The sequence below is a fragment of the Polistes fuscatus genome, unplaced genomic scaffold, assembly GCF_010416935.1.
Source record: "Polistes fuscatus isolate 324 unplaced genomic scaffold, CU_Pfus_HIC Scaffold13, whole genome shotgun sequence".
NCBI classification, from domain to species: Eukaryota; Metazoa; Arthropoda; class Insecta; order Hymenoptera; family Vespidae; genus Polistes; species Polistes fuscatus.
Genome location: NW_025113031.1, coordinates 3,212,954 through 3,223,465, shown reverse-complemented (window position 1 = coordinate 3,223,465; position 10,512 = coordinate 3,212,954). Strand labels below are relative to the sequence as shown.

The 10,512-nt window shown below is 30.5% G+C and overlaps 1 protein-coding gene across 3 annotated transcripts; it reads left to right on the top strand.

Moving 5' to 3' along the window:
• Positions 1-2,782: 2,782 nt before the first annotated feature.
• LOC122513672 (tetraspanin-11-like) lies at positions 2,783-9,675 on the top strand. Of its 3 annotated transcripts, none has more exons than XM_043630086.1 (10): positions 2,789-2,951; positions 3,874-3,933; positions 4,886-4,976; positions 5,591-5,803; positions 6,210-6,395; positions 6,918-7,040; positions 7,596-7,649; positions 7,731-7,823; positions 7,918-8,001; positions 8,893-9,675. In XM_043630086.1, exons 3-10 carry the CDS (start codon positions 4,929-4,931, stop codon positions 8,953-8,955), a joined length of 864 nt encoding a protein of 287 aa, XP_043486021.1. In that variant the 5' UTR covers positions 2,789-2,951; positions 3,874-3,933; positions 4,886-4,928; the 3' UTR covers positions 8,956-9,675. The 3 variants fall into 3 exon arrangements, with proteins under 3 accessions (XP_043486023.1, XP_043486021.1, XP_043486022.1); XM_043630087.1 differs by lacking the exon at positions 2,789-2,951 and adding an exon at positions 3,176-3,615; XM_043630088.1 differs by lacking the exons at positions 7,918-8,001; positions 8,893-9,675 and having other exon boundaries at positions 2,783-2,951; positions 7,596-7,822.
• Positions 9,676-10,512: the final 837 nt, after the last annotated feature.

Sequence of the window (10,512 nt, the reverse complement as noted above, 5' to 3'; positions counted from 1 at the left end):
GAAATAGGAAAGAAAAAGGAAGAAAGAAATAACCTAACCTAAAAAAAGAATAACCTAACCTAAAAAAAATCTCACGACAAATCTCAACGAGAATCGCGTAGCGTAATTTTATCGATTTATATATTATACCCTGATAAAGGAAAGGGAGAGTAAATAAAAAAGAAATTATAGGAAAATTAAATATTTAAAAATATAAAAAGTACATCTCTATAGAAATAGGATTAAAGGAAAAATATATATATATATATATTTTTTTTTACTTTCGATTTAATCTATCGATCTTACTTTTCTTTTTTCTTTGACTCGAGGGAAAATTCTTGAAAAGATCAATTAACGGTGAGCAATCCCCGATAATGATCGATTAAAATAACTTTCATCGTCTTAAAGTCAACGAGATAAGATTTTTTAATCGATCAAAGTGTTTACTTTCATTCTCTCTATTTCTATCTTCCAAATGAAAAAACAAAACCTATGGCTTTTCAATTGCATAGATAACGAATGAATTATACTGTTAAATGTTTTCTTATATATATATATATATTATATATAATATAGAAAGTCAGCGTGCCGTCCATTTAAAAAAAAATAAAATATTCTACTTTTCTGTTTGTTTGTTTGTTTGTTTGTTTGTTTGTTTGTTTGCTTGAAAATATGATGAATGAAAAACAGCGTGCGTGGCTTTTTTTCCGGTTATTTTACATATTATTTTGTTTTTATAGCGTGAAAAATATCAGAATGATCGATAGGACTGTATGATGATGATGATGATGATGTTTGAAGGAAAAAGAAAAGAAACGGAAGAAAAAAACACACAAGATATACCGAAAATTTGTATTATATTCATTTTAATTATTTATATTTATCTAGTAATGTTCTATTCGCCTTCTATTTTGAATTAATTTTATTGCATTGTATAATAGTATTCGTATCGTTGTTAAACGTATACGTTATTTTTATTATTATTATTATTATTATTATTATTATTATGTTTTATTTTTTTTTTCTCGAAGAAGTAGAAGTAGAAGAAGAAGAAGAAGAAGAAGTAAAAGGGAAAACCCGAATAAGGATCGATATCCCAGCATCGAGCTACCCTACGTGTTTCCTTTTAAAGTTCATGGTGGTTTTTCTCTCGCACGATCACTTTGATCCGTAAAATGTGTTTGCGAGATTCATGTACTTAAAGAGAAATCATTTAGGTTTAAGTATTGAACCCCGATTTAACGTCGGATTACTAAAGAAACATCGATAAACAATGTTTCAAGATTTTTGTCATAATTTATGGTACGTTTTCTCTAGTCTTAAGACGAAAATTTACACACGCATACACACATATACACATAGGTATGGAAAGTATACATGTACGAGTATAGTGTTTCGATAAAGATGGAATAAGTTTCATCGATATATCTTTTTTTTTAATCATCGTGGTTGAATATTATTTAAGAAACGAAAAGATTGAACAGAAGATGGATGTATAAATTGTTAATACTACAATAATAAAATAAAAAAAAAACTTTATTATATTTACATAAATAATAATAAAATGCTTTTCAGTAATTTTACCTTCTTTTTATAAACAGAGAAATATCATTTTTATTCGACGATACTTTCATTTAACAGAAATATATTCAAATTCGTGGGAGAAGTTAATAAGCATGATAAAAATAAAAAACAAAGAAAAAACATTCTCGAAAGCTAATAAAAATAATAATATAAATTATTTCGATATAATATACAAGTATATGCCATAATATTGTTGTGGAAAAAGTGAGCGAGGTAAAAACGGCTCGTTGCGTGAACGAAAAAATACTTTGCTTTAATATTTTAATTAGAAAAAAATAAACTCACTTTTATTCGTATATATGCATTTAATCAAATATTTCTTTGAGATCTCGAATTATTCTGGTAAAACGAATGAACGACGCAATTAACGAAGAAAACAACTCACGAATCTGTTAAAAATTAATATTAAGAATAAATAAAGAAGAAAGACACTTATGCGAACAAACTGGTTTGCTGACGAGTGCGAAAAAGAAAAAGAAAATTCAAATGAGAGGAAAAAGAAACAAAAAGATAAACAAAAGTCTTTACTTTCAATCATCGATGCATCGTATTTTAAAAAATAAAATAAAGAAAACAATAGCAAAATTCATCTCGAAAGAGTCTCAAATATAATGTATGACAATAATAATAATAATAATTAGAAATCAATATTAATTTATGTTAATTTTAATATAATGAAATAAATTATTCAACGATGGATCGTATTTAAAAGAAAAAAGAAAAAAACACTAGCAAAACTTATCTTAAAAGAATCACAAATAATAATAATAATAATAACAATGATATACAAATAAATAAATAAACAAACAAATTAATTAATTAATAATTACGTATTGAGAGAAGCAATAATAAGGCAAAAGAAAAAAAAAAAAAAAGAAGTAAATTACATCAATAGGGCGGTGGGGGTGGGGGGTGGGTGGAGGAGGGGGCTCTCGTACGTAAGAATTTACGACGACGAAGTTGACAACGATGACGACGAAGTAGAAGAATAAAAAGAGAAAAGGTAGAGAAGAAAGATAAATAGATGTTAAAAGTAAAGAGAAATAAAGAAGGGTGGTAAATGGCTGGGGAGTGGGGTGGGTTGGCGGTGGGTTAGGGGGTAACAGTTACGGGCGGGGATCGACTATGGGATGAGATAAAGCGTCGGCGCATACGCAGTCGCATATCTGGACCATCGGTAGAACGCAAACTCGAACACTAAAGTACGAGAGAGAGGGACAGAGAGAGAGCGAGAGAGGGGGCTGAAGAAGAGAGGAATGAAGAGACCGAGCGCAAAACGGGACCCGTAGAAGGCTGGAGTGATCCGCGTCAGCTCTTTCGGGAAATAACGAATTATGAGAACCAGTCGTGGGAACTTTCTAAACGACGACGAGACGAAGACGACAGAGGTCCCCCATTTCATTTTTCCGATTCTTTAAAAGACAAAAAAAAAAAGAGAAAACACACCGTTATTATACGTGGATTATTATTTTTCGCCTTTTACGTTTCTTTTTTTTTCTTTCTTTCCCCTCGACCTTTTTCCTCTCGTTCTCTTTTTCATATTTTTTTTTTTTATTTTTCGTGAAGAATACAATCGAAAAGTTTAAATATATATCATCGTCGTCGTCGTTGTTGTTACATTATATATATATATATGTAATTGTGTTGTTAAGAAGAAAATTAATATAATTTCTTTGAATATAAATTAAGTTTCAAGTGTCGCGTATACGAAAGTTAAGAGAACGGGGGAGAAAAGATGGATGGTTAGAACATCAGTTCTTCAACCCAGATCGATCCCTAAAAGCACCAGCTTCGAGAGAAAGTGCCGTTGCTTGGCTACCTATCTCTCTCTCTCTCTCTCTCTCACTCTCTCTTTGTCTACCTTTTACGTTCTAACACTTCCTTTTCTATCCTTTGTTTCATCTATTCGGTTCTTTGAGTTACCAAGGAATCCAAGAAATACCCTAAAATATCCTCTGTGAAGTATAAGTGATCGATATCCTAACCCCCGGTCTATGAACCACCTGTAAACTGTACTCCGACTTTTGGGATTAGATTGTTCGGGATAGAAACGTAACACAATTGATAATATACATTTTTTTGAATTACATTTCATTATTATTTATTTGATTTATATTTAATATTATTATTAATTAATGTTATCTCGTACGCAATAACGTTGATGTACCGTTTTTTTAACTTTCCTTTCTTTTATTTTTTTTTCTTTTCTTTTCTTTTCTTTTCTTTCTTATTTTAATTGAAATTTATTTTTCCATCATTTGCGCGAAAGAGAGTGATTTTTTAATTCTAATTTCGCTGTTCCTCGTTAAGCCGGAAGTTTAAGTACGGGGTAATTCACTCTTCGTGGGAAATAACTGGTTCACCACACAGGTAATTTCGTTTCTACTAATCTTAAATAAGTGCTTAGTTGAGTAAATATAAACTCGAGATTGAAATATTTGATTAATAATTGTTTAAATATGAAATTGCATTCTAATTAATATATCCTTAAGTTGTGTTTCGCGTAAGTAAAATCAATGTTGTTTTGAATTTTTATTTGAAATAAAATAGATCGAAGCTTTTTTTCTTTCTTTTTTTTTTTTAGAAAATTGTTATTTCGTCTCTCTTAAAAGAGTTCTTTTTTTTTTTTAAATTATTTTAAAAATATATTCTAAAAAGGGAAAACTTAAACGACGAGGAAATACATCTTGCCATTCGTTAAAGTAATTTTCTACTCCAACGGGAAATAGGTTTTAGCAAAGTGTTGACAAAATATTCTTGGTTCGGTCGTGTAACTTCAAAGTTACCACGTGACGGTCTTTTGCATACTCATAAACCCTTTTAGGTTGGAAACTAATGAATTTCGTGCAGTCCTTTGATCTCGACCAATGTGATTTGCACTCTATATATATGTATGTACATATGTATTTATATATATATGTACGTATATATATATATATACCTAAGAATGTATATAACAAAGAACTCTTAACGTTGACAAATTTTTAACGAAAGTTTCGAAAACACGTTCAAACATATTATTATCAAACGAATTAACCGCAGTTATTTATCAAAGAAAATAAAAACGCGAGAAAAAATGCAACTTCTTAAAAAGGAAACAACAAAACATTTTGCACCTGTTCACCCCCTCAATGTGCAATTGCATTTGTCAAATGAAACGTAAAACGTTTTTATTAAAATCGATCGATCGTTCGTTCGTGTCAACTTTGAATAATTTTTAATCTACTCGAAAAATAAAGAAAGAGATATCTTCTTTTTTTTATATATATTATACAAAGTTTTTTTTCTATCACGTTCTTTTTTTTTACTTTTATGTTCGCAGAGATTGATGACCGGTTGGACGTTGTCGTTTTACACCGATCGGGATGAAATACTTGAAAGTGGCAGTGTTCACGTTCAACCTATTGATATGGGTAAAATTCAAATATATATTTCATCCTACAATTTATATTTTATAATTTATTCCTATGAGGGGCGTTAATTCGTAAATTAATTTTACGTATCATCGCGTAAAGATTATAATGATCATTTGATCATTTCGATGTGTATACATATATAATTAATAATTAATCAAAGTATTATATATCACAATTTGATCTTATGAGATTTTATTGAAAAAAGAAACGAATATATATTGCAAACATCGAAAAGAATCCTATCGATTTCTCTCTCTCTCTCTTTTTCTCTTCCAATATTTAATTCGAATAAACATAAAAGAGAGAAGAAGAAGAGATGAGAGCGTTCGATAAATAGTCCGAGTGTACGTAAGTGCATGCATATACGCGTCGTTCGAGCGTAATAGAGAATGGTGATGGGGTGTGGGGGGATTAGAGGGGGAGGAAGAGAGAAAAAAAAAAAAGAAAAAATAAAATGGAAAAATATGAAAAAGTCGTGGCGCGCGTCCCCTCCTTCTTACAACCCCCGAGCCCTCCCATTCTCGTTGTAAAAACTATTATTGTACAAAGTTCAGTTAACTGTGATCGAGAATGAAGCCGGATAAAAATAAATATTTTCTCCCTTACGACAGTTGGCTGGTTGCACTGTACTAGTAATAGGAGCATGGTTACTCTTGGAACCGAGCAAAGGACACCTCCTGAATCTTTTCGTTCCCGACGTCAAACCTCACGAGACGATTGATTTGATAGCGTACAGTTTGGTCGGGCTTGGTTTCACCGTATTTATGGTTGGTTTCTTCGGTTGTCGTGCCGCCCTACGTGGAAATCAATGTATCCTTGCCACGGTAAGTAATTTCAAAACGCAACGAGATCATTTATATTTATTACAAATAAATATATTACAATATATCTGTGTTAGATAAGAAAAGAATAAATGAAGTTCGAGATCATTTCTATCTAACGAAAGGTTATCCTCACATGTTTCATATTTAAATTAACCCCAGCCCCCACCCCCCAGACCCCCGCGTGTGTTGCGGGTTGCCCATTGGAAAACTATTATTATTATTATAGTTATATTAATATTACAGAGAGATACCACAATGATCGGGGTGTCAAGGTCAACAATCTATTTTTAACGAAATTCTATTGTTTTACATTTTTTCTTTTTTTTTTTTTCTTTTTATTCTCGCTCATTTACTTAGTCCACTTGTATTTTGTTGTTGTTGTTGTTGTTGTTGTTGTTTGATTCAGTACATGAGCATGCTGGTCGCCCTGATCGTAACCGAATTGGTGACAGCAGCAATCGGTGGTCTGATGACTTATCGAATACTTTCCGATTTGGAAGAAAGATTGTCAGATAAATTGTCTACGGATTATGGCCACGACGGGACCAGTGATAATTCGTTCAGTCAAAGTCTCGATTTCGCACAGTACAAGGTATGCCCCTTCCCCCTTCCCAATAATTAAGTTTTTCCTCGAGAAAATCAAATTGAATTACTTCGGTGGTGATCAGCTAGCCTCAACTAACTAACTTCGAGAAACTCGAGACAAATATGTTATCTTAAAATAAATCACGTATCGAAATAATCCTAGATTTCTCCTCAAATATCATTTGAAACTCTCAAACACAATTATTCGTTTTGAATTTAGAAAATTATTCATTAGATTTAAAATGAATGGAAATTAACTAACAATGGCCGTGTATACGATGTATCGTTCATTGTTTTCAATTATAACCGGTTAGGTTTAAATTATACCGATTCTATTATATATAATTCAATTATTTCACGTGTGAACAAGCTTTTTCAGCACGAAATACGCGTTTCTTCCGCAAGAAATATCCGCGTTACTTCGAAGAATTCATCATACATACATACACACACACATATATATATATATAGACATGTTACACGTACACGTACACGTACACGTAGACACGGATAAATGAATCTATTGTAGTTTAATTGCTGCGGAGTGCACAGCGACGCGGATTATAATGGTACAGCATGGTGGAGGGACGGACAAATTTCAGGAAGCAGAAGACAAGTTCCGCTCACGTGCTGCGTTCTCAAAAATACCGAGGTAATGTTAATCAAAAATTAACACCTATCTGCGTGTAACAAAGACCGTACGTTTCCCTATCAAAATTAATGACTCGTTGAACATTTCACAATTCAATTGTTTTTATTTTTTTTTATTTTTTTTTTTATTTATTTATTTATTTAATTTTACGATAATTTAAGAATTGTTTCATTCGTTATTTATGTCAATGTTAAATAGATTATTATCCAGCATTCATTTGTAAATCTGCAAAAAATTTGTAAATCGTATAAAATATCCGTCCTTTGATCGGTTTTAATATATAAACGATAGGATTAATATCAATGAAATATATTTGTGATTTCATTTAAATATAGGACAATATATGAAATTTCATAATCAGTAAGCATAATTATCAATCGTTAATACTTTTGAGATGGATAAATATATAATAATATTTATTTCGAATTAAATTTTGATAAAATATATAAATTACATTATACGAAATTGAATCCTATACTTTGAATGATTAATAATTTAAGTGATAAGAATTTCAATCATGATTATTATCGGATATTTAATTGATATTTATTATAGGTAAAGAATACAGGTAGTCCAATGAGCGTAGTCTCAAGAGTATTTCACAAAAACGTGAGTAAATTAATTAGAAGAGTGAGTTATATGATTGAGGAGAGCCTTGGTTTCATTGATCATCATTGATTATGACAATAGAACGAGAAACCATGGCTTCATCCGCAACCGAAGGACGAAGCCGCGTGTCAAGTAGAAGACCAAGAAGGTCACAAGGGTTATCGGCACAAAGAGGTGGGTGGTTCTTGCTTTAACTATCTATCTATCTAATGAAAAAGCTCTAAAAGTATTTCTACTTAAAGTAATCGACGAACGTCGTTTTCATTAGGGTTGCCTAGGAAAAGTTAGCAACTGGCTTCAGAGTGAAAGCTTCACTTTAGTTTTCCTAGGCATGGCTATGGCTGGTATTCAGGTAATTTATTCTCTTGTTTTTTTTTACCATATGCTTTATATTAACATTTTATCTACATTTTTTATCTCACTTTATTTTGATTATTAATATTGCAATACAATAATTCCCAAAGTTTGTATAACCAAAAAATGTATAACCATTGTTTCGTTAGTTAGATTTTTTGTTAGATAATTATTTAATAAAATAATAACTTTTTACTTTTTAAGCATTAAGCAAGGGTGTTGAGAATAGACAAAATTTGGGAAACATTGTTGCAATATATTATTGAATAAAAATTGAATAATATTAGGTTGTTCGAAAAGTAATTACATTTAGTCGCTTCAACGGATACCTAAATTTATTCTAAACCTTGAAATCGTTTTACATTGTAGACATTTCGGACGTTATTTAATACCTTATTATTGCGTTTCGATCTGCCAAGTAGCTTTTTTTCTGGCATCGAATCAAAAATGGAGAATCATAGTGAACATTTTTTTTCGTCGTATATTATACTTTTTTATTACCGTTAAGGGGTAATAACGCTTGTGCCAACGAGAACAAAAATATGTGCCGTTTGTTAAACGAATTACTTTTCAAAATTTCGTATTTGAAAAGATGTCAACTATTTTTTAGGTCGGCTTTTTAGGTTTTTGAAAAAAAAAAAAATGGCCGACAAATTGAAATTTATTCGATTCGACGATTTACGATAGTTTCAAACATTTTTGATTTTAAATACGAAATAATTGTCTATATTATTTTCTATTCTAACAAAATCAATATTACGTTTCGAACAACTTAATAAATAACATTTTCTAATAATAGCATCGAAGTATAATAATAAAAAAATAACCTATATCTTTAGCACGAACCACAGTAAGGAAAAACCTAACCTATAAAATATTGAACTTTTAGACATTTGGTATAATAACGTCAGCGTTCCTTTGTCGTACTATTCGAGATATGCAAACGGATTAATGCGAGCAACTTCGAAAGAAGATAAGAATTTCTTCTACGATTCCGAGAAATATCGAGGATATTTTTGAATGGAAGAAAATAGGAACGGCAAAATGAAAAAGAATGAAAAGTATGCAGAAACGTTTTTTTCTCTCTCCGACTTATTTCTTTGCTACTATTCAAAGAAGAAGATAGCAAAGGGAAGAAAGGGAATCAGGATTATTACTATCTCCCGTGGGACAACTTTTTCCAAGGATATGCCTATACGAAATTCAGGAACATCAGAACTCGACGAATAATGATGCGAAAAAGAAATTAAAAAGGAATAAGAACAAAATTGTATTCGATTGAAAAAAAATGGTCGTCGTCGTCGTCGTCGTCGTCGTTCCGAGTCATTCCCGTCCCTTATTTGTATGTTTGTTGTATAAGGTGAACCAATTTTTCTGGAACCAATGGAGATAACAAAAAAAGAAAAGAAAAATACGTAAAGTATTAAAATAAAAAAATAAAAAAAGACAAGGAATCCGTTGTAAATACATAGAAAAATACGGGCGTTGTTAAAATCTCCTGCGTGATCGTCGAGATTCATTTTTGTTCCTTCTTTCTTCTTCTTTATTTTGTTTCTCTATCACGATATAAAATGATAACGCTGTTGAATGTTACGAATTCTGACACAATAATTTGTAAATATGCAATGCCACGTGCATCAGTCGGTACGAGTATACGTGTCGTTTGAAATTATACTAACCTAATTCTTTTTTTTTCTCTTTCAACATATATTTCTTCTCTTTTTTTTTAGGATTATTTTTTACAATTCTCTTTTGCGAAATCAATCTTTTAATACGTATGAGAATGATTTAACAACGATTTTCTTTAGATTTCATTTTATTTCGTTACAAACGTAAAGCAAATATTTCATATATTTCTCGTGCTATAACGAGTGATTTAATTATTCGTCAAAAAAAAAAAGGAAAAAAAAAAAGAGAAAATATTATATATTTTATATTTCGCAAAATAAATATGATAAATTAAACCGACCGATCCTATCTCTCATCGTCATCGTCGTTAGCGCTCGCGCGCATATACACGCACACGTATAGACATTTACGTATTTACGATAAGCGTGTTTGAAAGTATTTTTCCTACCTCGTAACATAATTTTAACATAATTTTATTTTTTTAATTTATTTCGCGTCCAATTTCTTTTTTACAAATCAAACAACCAATTTCGTATGTAATGTGTGTACGTGTATCCCGTTTGAAAGTGTATGCTGTGTGTGTTTAACCGAACGTACGACGAAAAAAAACTTTTATTGTACGTCGTACGAGATTAATAATAATAATAATAATAATAATAATAATAATTAAAAATAATAATAATAATAATAATAAATAATAATAAAATGTTTTATTAGGCATGACAATACTATAGAAGCACAATCTTTTGATATTATTTCTAAATTCGCTAAGGAAAATATTAACTATTGTATATTTTATTTTATCCTTCGTTTTCTACTGTCGTATTTTTAAGTACAAAAATATTAATGTATGTAGTACATACATATATATATATACGAA